The 15207-nt window shown below is 46.6% G+C and overlaps 1 protein-coding gene across 4 annotated transcripts in view; it reads left to right on the top strand.

Annotated features, from left to right (window-relative positions):
- Positions 1-11334, top strand: part of TDRD15 (tudor domain containing 15) — a 62217-nt gene extending 50883 nt beyond the window's left edge. For all 4 annotated transcript variants that reach the window (XM_088480274.1, XM_088480271.1, XM_088480272.1 and 1 more), the window contains exon 3: positions 10059-11334. In XM_088480274.1, coding sequence (XP_088336400.1) covers positions 10059-10109 — 51 coding nt within the window. In that variant the 3' untranslated portion in view covers positions 10110-11334. The remainder of the gene's footprint in view (positions 1-10058) is intronic.
- The last annotated feature ends 3873 nt before the right edge of the window (positions 11335-15207 follow it).

Genomic DNA, 15207 nt, shown 5'->3' with positions numbered 1-15207 from the left:
CTTAGGGTTAGGCTTCCTCCCCGGGGAAGGTTAGGGTTACACTAGGGGAAGGCAGGGTTAGGGTTAGGCACTAGGGAGGGAGGTTAGGGTTAGGCACCCCCCCAGGAGGGTTAGGTTTATGGTGCGGGGAGGGGGGCTAGGTTTAGGCACCCATAGGGGGGGAGGTTAGGGTTAAGCACTATGGGGGAGGTTAGGGTTAGGTACCCCTAAGGGAGGGTTAGGGAGAGGGGAGGGTTAGGGTTCTTATCTCGAGGTGTCAGGATTTTGACCCGCTAGACTGCTGCTGTCGGCATTTGATCCACCGGCATTGCATACCGATTCCTGCAGAGCCATACACTGCCATGCAGATGTTTCCTCGTACACGCCATACAGCGCGAAACACCCAACACAAGCACAGCGCACTAGAGAGGCCGGGCTGCGACCTTTACTGCACAGGAAACACGTACAAAGTCGCAAATGAAGCACAACGGTTCTTGGCGTGAGAAAAAGCCGCGGCCACTGCATGGTAGCACTTCTTGCACAGACTCCATTGCGCGCACACACACGTACAAATGTGGCACACTAAATCGATCAGTGTAATCTAGCAAAGTATTTGTCGCTTCCAGTTGTTTTATTTGTGCGAATAAGGCACTTTTTGAGCGAGAAAGATGCTCGGGGCGGGCGAGATGCCTGGGACCTGGCGTGCTGCGAGGGTCTGTTTGGTGCATCTGAAGCCGCAGTGTGTGAGGACACATCTGTAGATGGGCAAGTCTCTGCATCATCATCCTTTGCACCTTATTGGCTACAAGTCCTCATTCACCCGTCTGTGCTCGCGCCTGCCATAGAACAGGTGCTAGAGATACGCCTCCTAACGGGCACATAGACGCTTACATGCTGGTCTGCCTGGGCTACAGTACATTTGCATGAATGATCCCCTTACTGATCTTTGCGTACATGAAAACAGTATGCCACGTCACCGGAATCGGTATGATTTACCGCTGGCCGCATGGCCTAACTCTGTTCCCCCTGGGAGCTCCTAACCTAACCCTACCCCCATCCGCGGCTGTCCGCGCCCGGCTTACCTTCGATCGGTTAGCCGGGTGTCATGCTCCCGGCGTAGGTCTAATGACAGGCGTCGGGATTTCGACGCCTGTCAGTAGACACTTGCTGGGATTAGTCACTCGGGATGCCGACAGTCAGCATATAGACCGTCTGCATAGCACGTCACCGTGCCACCTCTCCAGGTCATAACCGTACGGTACGTTCAGAATGTGCCTCTCTCGGCATCCCCGCGTATGCAAGCACTTGTGGGAATCCCACCAAGATACTCTACGCAAACTGACTTACAGATGTGTCCACATGCATCTTGCCTCCGTGTGCTACGAGTCGCGTTAAACATAACGCGTGAGCGCCAATGCGACTTGGTAGCACCGAACGTCTTTTCGTGAAACTTTTTTTTTTTTCCTTCAAATGTGTCTTCTTCGCAAAGCGATGCAAATAGGACGCACAAGCAGTTGGGATTTACGCAGTCATTGAGGAGAGCTTGTGAATAGCAGAAAGCCAAGGACGTAAGACATCTTTTGCGTTTCTTGCCCAGACTTCCGTAAATGTGTGAATGCACTTGGGTGACTTAACAGGTATTCATTGTTTTTATTCATCACTTATTAATGTTAACCAGCTCGCTATAGTAAATCTATAACGAAAAACCCATAAGAACTCTATAATAACATTGCATAATTATAATGAAGTCCTCCTGATAAGCTTATACTCACATCATACCAGTACTTGTCTTTACAATTCTGATTAGACAGCCGCTGGTGTCAGATGTTCTCCAAACACATGTATACTGTGTACTCTAAAGTTTTATTTTTTCTACTTCAGGGTCCATAGGGTATCCACAGGATACCTTGGGTATAGGTGATAACGTCAGTCTTCAGGCACCACAGAGTTAAAGTTTTCAGCCTCCCAGGATGCATCTGGGTCCCTCTCCTATACCCCGCCCCCGGGCCAAGGCATCTGTTTCGTCGGTGCCTGGCCGGAGTCGGAGGCACTGTGCAGAGGGGGGCTGTGAAGAGCCCCTGAAGTTTCTTTTAAAGGCAGCGCTGGCTGCACATCTGGGAGTACAGCATGGACAGTCAGTACTGACGTCCATGCCGTCTCCCCTACACCCCGCCGTTACTGATCCGGGGATGCTGGTAGACATCTGGGGTCACGGCTAGCGGTGCCCCCAGATGTCTTGGACCATGGCCGGATCCCAGGGGATAGCAGGTAAGCAGCGGGGTCCCGCGGTGGGTCCCTGCTGCTCACATAGTCCTGAGTCCCCAGGCAGGGGTCTCCCTGGGGACTGGCTGCAGCGTGGAGCCAGGCGACCAACCTGCGCTTCCACTACCCCCTGGGTCAGCGGGCCGCTGCTGAGCGGCATGCGCTGCGGCGTCCCAGGGGTTAAATGCATGCCAGGGGAGCGCGCTTTCCCTGTCTCACAGCCGGCGCCTCCCCTGCTGCACACAGCCTCTCTGCTCCCCCTGATTGGCCATAGTGTGTCAGCGCTCCTCCCCCAGGCAGGCCTCCTTCATCCTCTGCTCCTCGGTGGCCATCTTTGAAGCATGGTGAACGCTGCTGGAAGCCTGTGAGCGGTGACATTGCGGTCTGGGTCCCCCAGCATACGTCTCCTCTGTTTGCCACAGGTCAGTGTATGCAGCGCTCAGTCCTACCAGCCTGAGGGTCTGAGTAGTTGAGAACCAGCGCTAATAGTGCAGGGATTTGTTTCTTCTGCATTGTATGTGACTAATCTGCTAGCCTGCTGTCTGTACTTTCACTTTCTACTGTCAGCTTTATTACTGTCCCTGATCTTGCTCTGCTCAAAGCCCTTGCGGTGCGCGGTGTGCAGGGTGTTATTCACACTATACCAATACGTATAGGTGTGAGTGTCACATACTTACCATCATGTCTGAGACTGACTTTCCTCTCCAGCTCGTGTACTAAATGTAAGGTACCAATAGCGGAGGGGGAGGGTAACGCGGAGGGGTTATGTCCCCAGTGCCTGGCACTGTCACGGCCGATTATGGTCCCGGTACAGGAACCTCCCTGGGCTTGTTTCGCTAAGGCGCTTACAACCCTTGTGGGCCAGCTAGCTCCGCCACCTGCGTTTACCCAGACAGGTTTGTCCCAGCAGTCAGTGGTGTCGTCACCCATGCGGGAGTTCCCGAGACAATCGATGGTACCCCACAGTCTCCCTGTCCCTTCCCAGGTTTCTCCGGAGCCTGCATGGGTTAATACTCTTAACTACATCGGTTCAGCATTTGTCCGATGTTTTACAGGGGGAGTTTGTGTTGTGGCCTCATAACGGCCGGTGGCGTCTTTATCTGCTCCTTATGGGGATGACGATGAGACGTCAGATGATGGGGAGATTCTGGATCTATCTGACCAAGAACCTCTCCGTACCAAAGAGCCGGACGCTAAGTCCAAGGTGTATATCCCTGGTCTTATTCGAGCGGTCCGCTCGGCTTTAGTTATTGAGGATATTGATCCTTCGGTGGCCACATTCATATATGCCTTTTTAAGGATATTAAGGGTGAGGCTACAGTGTTCCCTCTTTCTGATCAATTAGTGGATCATTTAGAGGAGGCGTGGAAAAATCCAGGTAAACGGTTTCAGCCCCAGAGACGCTTAGCCGTGGCGTATCCGTTTGCGGTCAATTATTTTTCTAAGTGGGAATCCCCTACGCAAGTGGATTCACATGTCACACGCCTAGTCAAAAGTGCCACGTTGCCTATGCCTTCGATGTCATCCTTGAAGGATGTCACTGACCGCAAGGTGGAGATCTGCCTCAAATCCGTTTATTCCCTTGCAGGGAAGCATCCAGACCGGCTCTGGCTGTGTGTTGGGTAGCCAGAGCTTTGGAGCGCTGGGCGGATAATTTGGAGGCGTCTTTGGACTCTGACTGTTCGGCTGAACAGACCGAGTTGGTGGGCAATATCCGAGACTCGGCCACTTACATTAATGAAGCGGCCTTAGATATTTGTATGCTCACCTCTAGGATCTCCTCTGCAGCCGTGGTTGCTCGTCGCACCTTATGGTTGCGTTCTTGTAAAGCGGACGCAGATTCCAAAAAGGGATTAGAAGGTCTGGACAGGTACTATTTGGTCCAGATCTGGACAAAATTGTAGTTACGCTGGCAGCAGCAAAATCTGCATGTCTTCCGTCTTCTACGATTCCTACTAGTGCTGGTGGGTCGTTCTTTCGGCCTCACAGGGCCCAAGGTAGGCCTCAAGTACAGTCCTTTCCACGGCAGGCTGGGACCAAGAAATTGTCCAAGCTCAAGAAACAGGTCCCGTGACCTGACGGTCCAGGCCTCCTTTTGGGGACCCCAAAGTGGGGGGCGCCTGCTTCAGTTCGCCCAGTGCTGGTCAAGGACTACGACAGACACTTGGGTTCAGGAGGTGGTCTCTCACGGGTATGCCCTCTCCTTTCGGGACAGGCCTTCCGCTAGACCGGAGCAAAGCCTCGGAACTGCGGAAAGTTTTGCACATTATGCTCCATGCCGGAGTTTCAGTGCATGTTCCAATTTCCCAGAGGGGCCTGGGTCTCTATTCCATTCTATTTTTTGGTGCAGAAACCCAATGGGTCTTACCGTTCAATAACTGGAACCTGGGGACTACATGGTGTCATAAGATATCCAGGACGCTTACCTGCATGTCCCTATTCTTTTGCGCCATCAGCAGTTCCTCAGATTGGCAATCTGCAACGAACATTTCCAGTTACGGGCACTGCCTTTTGGCCTGGTGACTGCTCCACGGGTATTCACCAAGGTCATGGCGGTCATGGCGGCTCTCCTACGGACGCAGGGAGTCCGACTGTTTCCTTATCTGGACGACCTCCTATTGATAGCCAGGTCTCCAGAGCTTCTTTTACACCATCTGGATCTGATGATTGCGGTACTGCAACGTCACGGCTGGTTGACAAACTGGCAGAGGTCCACTCTCACCCCGTCTCAGAGGATCCTGCACCTCGGGGCCTTATTGGACTTCAGGCAGCAGTGGATCTTTGTGACGGAGGAAAAGATCCTTGCTTTGTAGTTGAGGGTGCGCAGTTGTCTGCAGTGTCGTCGAGTGTCGATACACTCGGCAATGAGGTAATTGGGCTCAATGGTGTCGGTATTCGACATGGTGGAGTACGCCCAATTTCACTCCAAACCTCTGCTGCTATTGATCCGGTCCAGATGGAATGGATTGCCTCAGTGTCTCAAGTCCCAGACGATGGGGCTCACTCCGGACGTTCGCCTGTCTCTAACCTGGTGTTTGCAGACGACCCACCTCAACAAGGGTCGCCCGTTCTGGGTGGCGAACTGGGTCCTGTTAACAACGGACGCCAGTCTCCGGGGCTGGGGAGCTGTTACGGGTCCACACTTGTTTCAGGGCAGGTGGACTCGGGCGGTAGCGGAGCTTCCAATAAACATTTTGGAGCTCCATGCGGTGTCAAGAGCTCTCCAGCTGGCACAACCGGTTCTCCAGGGTCACCCTGTGCAGGTCCCGTCGGACAACGCCACCAAGGTGGCCTATTTAAACCAGCAAGGAGGAACCCAAAGTCGGGCAGCACTCGCAGAAGTGTTCCGTATTCTGGTCTGGGCGGAGCGCAATCTCCCAGCATTATCAGCAGTGTTCATCCCGGGAGTCCTCAACTGGGACGCGGATTTTCTCAGCAGGCAGGACGTACATCCGGGAGAGTGATCTTTACACCAGGACGTCTTTCGGGGTCTGGTGGACAAGTGGGGTCTTCCAGAGATAGACCTCATGGCATCCCGGCACTACAACAAGTTGCCGGTGTACGGGTCTCGAACAAGAGACGAAAAGGCGTCTCTGGTGTATGCCCTGTCCGTCCAGTAGACGTTCCAGTTTGCCTACCTTTTCCCTCCGTTTTCCCTTCTTCCGCGGGTAATACGGAAATTCAAATCAAGAAGGAGGTACGCTACTGTTGATGGCTCCGGAGTGGCCCAGACGGCACTGGTTCTCCGACCTCCAGAGTCTGTCAGTAGATGTTCCTCTGAGGTTACCATTACGACCGAATTTGCTGTCACAGGGTCCTTGTCTTCACCCTGACCTGACTCGGTGTGGCTGTTGAAACGGTCATGCTAAGGTCCAGAGGGTTTTTCTGGCTCCGTGGTGCAAACCATACTAAGAGCTCGTAAACCTTCCTCGGCAAGAATCTACCATCATGTGTGGCATACTTTCTTCCGGTGGTGTAGACCTAGAGGGTATTCCCTTAGGGAGTTCCGCCTGTCTAGGGTGTTGGCTTTCCTACAGGCTGGTCTGGATCATGGGCTTCGCCTGGCTTCTCTGAAAGTGCAGGTGTTTGCCCTGTCAGTCTGGTTTCATCGTAGGATTGCTGTGCTCTCTGATGTGCACACCTTTATGCGAGGTGTTCTTCGCATTCAGCCACCTTTTGTTCCACTGGTGGCGCCTTGGAATTGGGCTGTGGTCCTGAGAGTTCTCCAGGGACCGCCGTTTGAACCACTGGACTCAGTGGTCTTTAAATGGCTTACAGCTAAAACCATATTCCTTCTGGCCATTGCCTCGGCCAGAAGGGTTTCGGATTTAGGGGTTCTCTCTTGTAGACCCCCTTTTCTGATTTTTCATAGGAATAGGGCGGTGCTTCGCACTCGTCCGGGATTCCTTCCCGAAGTGGTATCCGGTTTTCACATCAATGAAGAAATTGTTGTGCCGCCTTTCAATTCACCTGGACTTTCAGTGGGTGACGCCACTTGGGATGTTGTGCGGGCATTGAGAATTTATGTTGACCGCACTTCTTCTTTTAGGAAGTCTTGACGCCTTGTCTGTCCTCTATGGCTTCCGTGAAAAGGGTTGGCCTGCTTCAAAGTAGACTTTGGCAGGCTGGATTCGTATGGCAATTTCAGAAGCTTATCTTCATGAAGGTCTTCCAGTTCCCTTCTTGGTGAGGGCTCATTCCACTAGGTCTGTGGGTCCTTCGTGGGCAGCTAGACGTGGTGCCTCTGGAGTTCAGATCTGCAAGGCTGCTACGTAGTCTTCTGTCCATACCTTTGTGAGGTATTACGCTTTTGACACCTTTGCCTCTCAGGATGCTTCCTTTGGGCGGCGGATTCTCCTCTCAGCACAGGAGCGTCCCCACCCTTAAAGGATACTGCTTTGGGACATCCCCAAGGTATCCTGTGGATACCCTATGGACCCTGAAGTAGAAAATATGAGATATGGTAAGAACTTACCCTTGTTATCTCTATTTCTACGAAGTCCATAGGGTTCCACAGGACTCCCGCCCTGTCGCACCTGTACTGCAGATGGGCTTTATTCTGGTCACCGGTTTTTCCGTCTCCCTATGGTGAGAATGTGATTCTTGTGAGTGTCCAGATTTTTTCTTCTCTCTCTTTCTTCTCCTCCTCCGGCCTATGGCTTGTGACGTAACTGAGATGCCTTGGCCCGGGGGCGGGGTATAGGAGATGGACCCAGATGCATCCTGGGAGGCTGAAAACTTTAACTCTGTGGTGCCTGAAGACTGACGTCATCACCTATACCCAAGGTATCCTGTGGAACCCTATGGACTTCGTAGAAATAGAGATAACAAGGGTAAGTTCTTACCATATCTCATATTATTTGTGTGTTTTTTTTTTTATTATTGTAATGTTAAATGATGGCCAAAGGGAAAAAAATACTATTTTGCTGGAATCTAATTTATTAAATTTTGTGGCAAGTTCTTCCTTTAAGTACAATAGTGGTAATGCATATAAGGGTGATTTGTTTATTTTTTTTGTACTTTTTGTTACCTTGTTTATTACCATTATCAATGCATCCCTCAATAACATGGATCTAATTGAATTACAAATCAATTTGATTAAATGTAATGGTTTGCACCCATCGCTTTTGTGCTGTATGGAGTAATACGCTTGGCGCATTTCAGGTATGCATACTTTTCCCCTCAAATTTGCAACGTTTTCATTCAGTATTTTCGTTTTTGTATGAAAATCGTGTACTAGGTACTTACAGTAGATTTAGTTTTTGCCGCAAAGGAATTTATACAAAGAGCCATATTCAATTAGAGGCGAAGTTTTCGGCTGTCCGACTTTTCGCTTCATTCACCTGTTTCAGAGGCGAATTTATTCCATGCTCGTCCCCGCTTTTCGCCGAATTCAATTGCATAACAGGCGAAAAAGGAAATAGGCGAATGCAGAACAGGCGAAAAGTACTGAAAGAATTGGGGAAATCAGTCTGTACCCCAGAAAAAGATGCTCTAACATAGGGAATCAATATAGATTTGTACTAATAGCCCTAATAACATACGGAATCACTATAGATATGTACTAATAGCCCTAATAACATAGGGAATCACTATAGATGTGTACTAATAGCCCTAATAACATAGGGAATCACTATAGATGTGTACTAATAGCCCTAATAACATACGGAATCACTATAGATGTGTACTAATAGCCCTAATAACATAGGGAATCACTATAGATGTGTACTAATAGCCCTAATAGCATAGGGAATCACTATAGATGTGTACTAATAGCCCTAATAACATAGGGAATCACTATAGATGTGTACTAATAGCCCTAATAACATAGGGAATCACTATAGATGTGTACTAATAGCCCTAATAACATAGGGAATCACTATAGATGTGTACTAATAGCCCTAATAACATAGGGAATCACTATAGATGTGTACTAATAGCCCTAATAACATAGGGAATCACTATAGATGTGTACTAATAGCCCTAATAACGTAGGGAATCACTATAGATGTGTACTAATAGCCCTAATAACATAGGGAATCACTATAGATGTGTACTAATAGCCCTAATAGCATAGGGAATCACTATAGATGTGGTGAACACTATACAACTACACGCAGTGGAAGCATGACCTACAGATGTGTGTCCTCAGTCACTACTGCCAGTTGTGCCAAACGGCCCTTCTCAATGTGCCTGGTCCCGTGCGACTGCTTTCGCCGAGCGCCTTTCTGCTCTAATGTGCGTTTTATGAAGCCCGGGCGCCTTTTTTTCACGCTAAGTTGCGTTCTGCAGATCAGACTCGGTCGCACACAGATATATAGATACAGATGTGTCCTCATACATGTAGACTCGATAGGCCTCACTGCGCGACTTGCCTGGCTGGAGTGAGCCGTCAGGCCTTGTGCTATTCTGCTAGCATCGGGCGTCTTCTTTCACTGAAAATGCGTGTAGGTCGCAGTGCAATGTGACCAGGACGCACCAGCAGACTGTGCTGATTAATGTGATATGCGACACTTGTATATCTGTGTGCACCTCAGTTTGTATGCAAAACCACAACGGAATTTGGAATGAAGAAAGCTGCGACCGCTACATTGTATCACTTCCTATACAGGTTCAGAGACTCAGTGGCACTCAGATGTACAAGTGTCACTTATCAAATTAATCAGCACAATCTGCTGGTGCGTCCTAGTCGTTTCGACCCCAAAAATATGCTGACGCTAGAAGAGTCTCACGGGGCCTGGCGCAATAAGAGGGGCTTTTTAGCATGACTGCAGCAAAGATGTATTAAGACACATCTGTATACAAGTGTTCCCTATCAAATGAATCAGTGCAGTGCCATGAAGCAGCTTTTTTTGCATCGTGTTGTGACTAATGCACGTTCGGCTGAAAAAAGACACTTTACCCTTTATCGCAGCTCACTCGCATCGCATGGCGTATTGAGGCTAGGTATATACAGACAGACACATCCGTAGTATGTAGTCTTTTGGCAAGGATCTAGTGACATCACTGCATTACTGCCTCTCCGTATATGCCTGAAATAATGGTTCCTAAGGAATTTAAAGGTTACAGCCATTTGTTCAACCAAGAAAAAGGTCCACGTTTCAGATCGTTACAATTTTACATAGCAACTATTAACCTAATGTGTAAACTCCACTGGGGCTGGGAGTGATGTGAATGATTGATTTAAATGTTCTCTGCTGCGTAAAATGCAGGTGTTATACAGTATACATAACCATTAGTAGTACCTTCTATTGTACTCATGTCATTTACCCCCTATATTTATATTACTAAAAGGTTTCATGTATTTTATTTTTCAGACGTGTGACAACGGTGGATTAGAAACCACGCACAACGCAAGATTAATTTGATGTTGAATGGAATGACATTAACTTAAGGGCCATAATTATGCTACATTGCCATCTCAACAGCAAATGGACCGTTATTGAATTGAAAGTTTAACGTTAAGAGTTTGGGAAAGAAAAAGTTGTTTAAATTTCAAAGATCCTTGAGGATATCTTCAGTTCGTATGGAATTAACAGTTTACGTTGAATACACAGAATATTCATGCTTTTTTCTTTAGTAACCTTTAATTTACTGTCTATCTTGCGTTACTGTCATTTAAGAAAAAAAAAATAGCGCACGCCTTGCTTTCCTAAATAAAGTACGTTCCGAAAGGGCAGAATTGGACAGGCTGAAAAGTTGCAATGCGCTCTTCAATGGCGGCAGTAATTGGGCCTTTCTACTACTTGTAGAAATGTTTGGGGACATTCTTGATAGGTGCGAATCCATCTATAGCTGAAATCGATTGTAGGCGGGTGCACAATATAATTTCTGGGTATAATAAATATATATGTTAAATAAAGGTTTGAAAGTGGGATTTCTGCACAGATTCAACTCTGCCTATGGGAAATGTATATTTAGTTGCAATTAAGTGGCGTCATGATTTACCGACATAGGGAAAGCTATAACAAATTGCTATTGCTTTAGTTTCTTTGTAGGAGATGTGTAGGCAATGTTTATGCACGATTGCTATGCTGACCACATGTGTGATCAGACGTATTTGCAGACCTATATATAAGCGTTTCAGCACTCTGTGTGATGGTGATCTCATGATCCTGCATATGAAAGTAATGTGTGAGATGTTTGTTTCCAAATGTTATTTGCCTGTACCCAGTAGCGAGAGCCAATCACCTCACTAAGAAACGGTAACTGCGCCGAGGCACTTTGTGGCTCATATGTCGTGTTTTCACTCATTTCTGGTGAATAGATCAGACTGTGATCTCTTTAATACTGTGATCAGCGCAGAAAATGGCGGTTCTCCAATAAGCGTAGGTTATGCGTGTAACTTTCCTTAACAGTAATGGAGGTGTGGGACAGTGTTCTGCCAATTAATCAAATATGTTAAAGAGGAATTTACCTTAAGGTTAATTTCCACTACATAAACATTTGGAAATCTGACAGCCGGATGGTGTAACGTTAGATAATTACATCCTGTATAGAAGCTTTTCTTTGTTTACTTTTATTTCATTTTGATCTATATATGTTCGTCAAATGTAAACGTTTACTTTAACTTTGGGAAAATATAAAAGAAATTAAAATCCTATCACCCAAGTATTTTCTTCTTTATTTTTTCGCATTCAGTGACGGGCGCAGAACCACCTCTCCTCGTTCTCTGCATAGAAGTAGGGTATCTGTCAAAGGTTTCATCTTTTCGTTGGGGACACACTCTTCATTGATTTCAGTATATTACCAAGGACAAGTGCCGGTTTGTGGACTGAACTAATGAGGCCAAACGTAATTGGCTGCGAGTAAAGTTTGCTGATTTTTAGCCTTTGCTGTGTTTTGTCTTTAAAGGCAAATTGCGCTTTAAATCTTTGAAATCGCGGATCCTGCATGCATGAGCCAAACTGGCAACACAATATTATTACACCACTATATGTGTGTGTGCGTGTGTGTATGTATACAGTCAGGTCCATAAATATTGGGACATTGACAGAATTTTCATATTTTGGCCTCTATTCACCACCACAATGGCTTTGAAATGAAACAAACAAGATGTGCTTTAACTGCAGACTTTCAGATTTAATTTGAGGGTAATTACATCCAAATCATGTGAACGGTGTAGGAATTACAACGGTTTCTATATGTGCCTCCCACTTTTTAAGGGGCCAAAAGTAATGGGACAAACTAAACAATCCTAAATCTAACTTTCACTTTTTAATACTTTGTTGCAAATCCTTTGCAGGCAATTACAGCCTGAAGTCTGGAACGCATAGACATCACCAGACGCTGGGTTTCATCCCTGGTGATGCTCTGCCAGGCCTCTACTGCAAATGTCTTCAGTTCCTGCTTGTTCTTGGGGCATTTTCCCTTCAGTTTTGTCTTCATCAAGTGAAATGCATGCTCAATCGGATTCAGGTCAGGGGATTGATTGGCCATTGCATAACATTCCACTTTTTAGCCTTAAAACACTCTTTGGTTGCTTTTGCAGTATGCTTCGGGTCATTGTCCATCTGCACTGTGAAGTGCCGTCCAATGAGTTCTGAAGCATTTGACTGAATATGAGCATATAATATTGCCCGAAACACTTCACAATTCATTCTGCTGCTTTTGTCAGCAGTCACATCAATAAATACAAGGGAACCAGTTCTATTGGCAGCCATACATGCCCACGCCATGACACTACCACCACCATGCTTCACTGATGAGGTGGTATGTTTTGGATCATGAGCAGTTCCTTTCCTTCTCTTCCCATCACTCTGGTACAAGTTGATCTTTGTCTCATCTGTCAATAGGATGTTGTTCCAGAACTGTAATGGCTTTTTTAGATGTTGTTTGGCAAACTCTAATCTGGTCTTCCTGTTTTTGTGGCTCACCAATGGTTTGCATCTTGTGGTGAACCCTCTATATTCACTCTTGTGAAGTCTTCTCTTGATTGTTGACTTTGACACATATACATCTACCTCCTGGAGAGTGTTCTTGATTTGGCCAACTGTTGTGAAGGGGTTTTTCTTCACCAGGGAAATAATTCTTCTGTCATCCACCACAGTTGTTTTCCGTAGTCTTCCAGGTCTTTTGGTGTTGCTGAGCTCTCCGGTGCGTTCTTTCTTTTTAAGAATGTCCCAAACAGTTGATTTGGCCACACCTAATGTTTTTGCTATCTCTCTGATGGGTTTGTTTTGATTTTTCAGCCTAATGATGGCTTGCTTCACTGATAGTGATAGGTCTTTGGATCTCATATTGAGAGTTGACCGCAACTGATTCCAAATGCAAATGTCACACCTAGAATCAACTCCAGACCTTTTACCTGCTTAATTGATAATGAAATAATGAGGGAATAGCCCACACCTGTCCATGAAATAGCCTTTGAGTTGATAATTCCATTACTTTTGGCCCCTTAAAAAGTGGGAGGCACATATAGAAACTGTTGTAATTCCTACACCGTTCACCTGATTTGTATGTAATTACCCTCAAATTAAATCTGAAAGTCTGCAGTTAAAGTACATCCTGTTTGTTTCATTTCAAAGCCACTGTGGTGGTGAATAGAGGCCAAAATCTGAAAATTCTGTCGATGTCCCAATATTTATGGACCTGACTGTATATAATATGTTGTGTACATGATTACTTGCCCCTGTGGTCTGATATATGTGGGAAAGACTGACAGGACTTTGCGTGAATGCATGGCACTCTATCGTTCAGCCATACGTGTCTCCATTGCTTCGGGGAATAGTGAACAGCCGGTGGCTCGCCACTTTGCTATAAAAGGACATAATTTGTCCACACTACGGTATATAATCAATGATCACATCCCCCTCCTTCGCGGTGGTGATAGTTGACGCAAACTGTTGCAATGTGAATCAAAGTGGATCTTTAGATTGGATGCCTTAGCACACAGGGGACTCAGTGAGAACCTTGGTTTACACTGCTTTCTGTAACTTTAAATAGTAGGGTATCCATGGTTTCTTTATCCCATTATACGGCTTTGATTGCTATATCAATAAAATTACTGGGTATAGGTGTGGAGTTTAGATGGTCTCTCCAAATAAATTTTTGGTTATCGCTATGAAGATGTTTATTCATAAGATAATTATCCTCCTGTTGACTAATATCATTTTTTTTTATGAACTTTGGTTCTGGGAAGTTGTATAGGATGGACTGTAAGTTTGATGTGTCAGTCAATATCTTCACTTCATTGTGTTATATATTTATTATTGTAATCAATTGATTGCATTATAGTAGTTTATTGTATGTCCACATGTTTGATGTTTGTTATCTTGTACATTTCGTGGTATAGTTCCTGTGCTGCGCATTTCCCAGGTTACCGGGACGCGATCCATAGCCGTTCCCCCCGCCCTGATGCTGGCACATCATTGGTATGCGCTGACTCTGTGGACGGGTGGTGTGACATCATTGGAGGTAGCCCCGGGCAGCGCAGGGCACACGTGGTGACTCATGAGTATATGTATATGTGTGTTGTTTGTATTGCATTTTGTACCTTGAGGACGGGGCATTAAACTAATCTCCGAAACGTTGGAATTTATTCCTGTGTCTAAGCTATGTTTTATTAGAGTGCCGCCCTATTGGATTGCTATTCGGGCTCATTGTGATCAAACCTTATTGGAGGGCACCTACCTGTTTGTATCCACATTTGATAAAAACAACTAAAATCGTGTCATTTGGACCTGTTTACGTACAATCCAGAGATTTGGTTTTTGAATCCAAACTTACAGCAGACTCGAGTCGGGACTCTGTTCTATTCGGGACCCCAAAAGTGTGTTCATTTTTCAGGAAAACCGAACCTTACATCTCATTATTATTGAACTGCTGTTATTAATATCCTGGATGACCACATGGTGGCAGTAAAGTTCTATATATGCTCTGGATATGCTGTTATAAATTGCTATGCAATTGTAGCTTTCTGAATGACTCTGTAATAATAATATGCCACATTTTAACAGTTGAACAGAATTATTGGTGTGTGTTTACTGTATATGTATGTGTATATACTGGCTGGGATACCTGGTGTTACCCGGGTTGAAGACTGGACCCACCTGCAACTTTCATTTGTTTACATTGTCCTCGCCTATAACCCCATTCCATTGATCCTGAACAGGACCCCACTGTTTGCTAACATACATGCAAACAGTAGCGTAACTACCATGGGTGCAAGGGGTACGGCTGTGTCCAAGATGCCTCTGTGGCCCGCCACTCTCCCTGCACCCAGTTATGCACACAAGGTGGGCCGGTCCAGTCAGGGCAGTCGAGGGGGGCCCGGGCGTCAGCGATGTTAATTTGGTGCCAGCCAGCGGGCTGATTACAGCTGGCGCACTGGCAGGCAGTCATGGAGAAAGAGCGCTAGTGGTCGCGGGGCAGTCGGAGCTCACGGACGGGCAGCCAATCCGCTGTGGCATCTCCTGATTGGCTGCCAGTGCGTGAGCTCCAATTGGCTCGCAACCAGCGCCAAAT

The sequence above is a fragment of the Taudactylus pleione genome, unplaced genomic scaffold, assembly GCF_031769625.1.
Source record: "Taudactylus pleione unplaced genomic scaffold, aTauple2 ptg000252l, whole genome shotgun sequence".
Classification (NCBI taxonomy): domain Eukaryota; kingdom Metazoa; phylum Chordata; class Amphibia; order Anura; family Myobatrachidae; genus Taudactylus; species Taudactylus pleione.
Note: the sequence above shows the minus strand (reverse complement) of the source record. Positions and strands in the feature narration are given on the sequence as shown.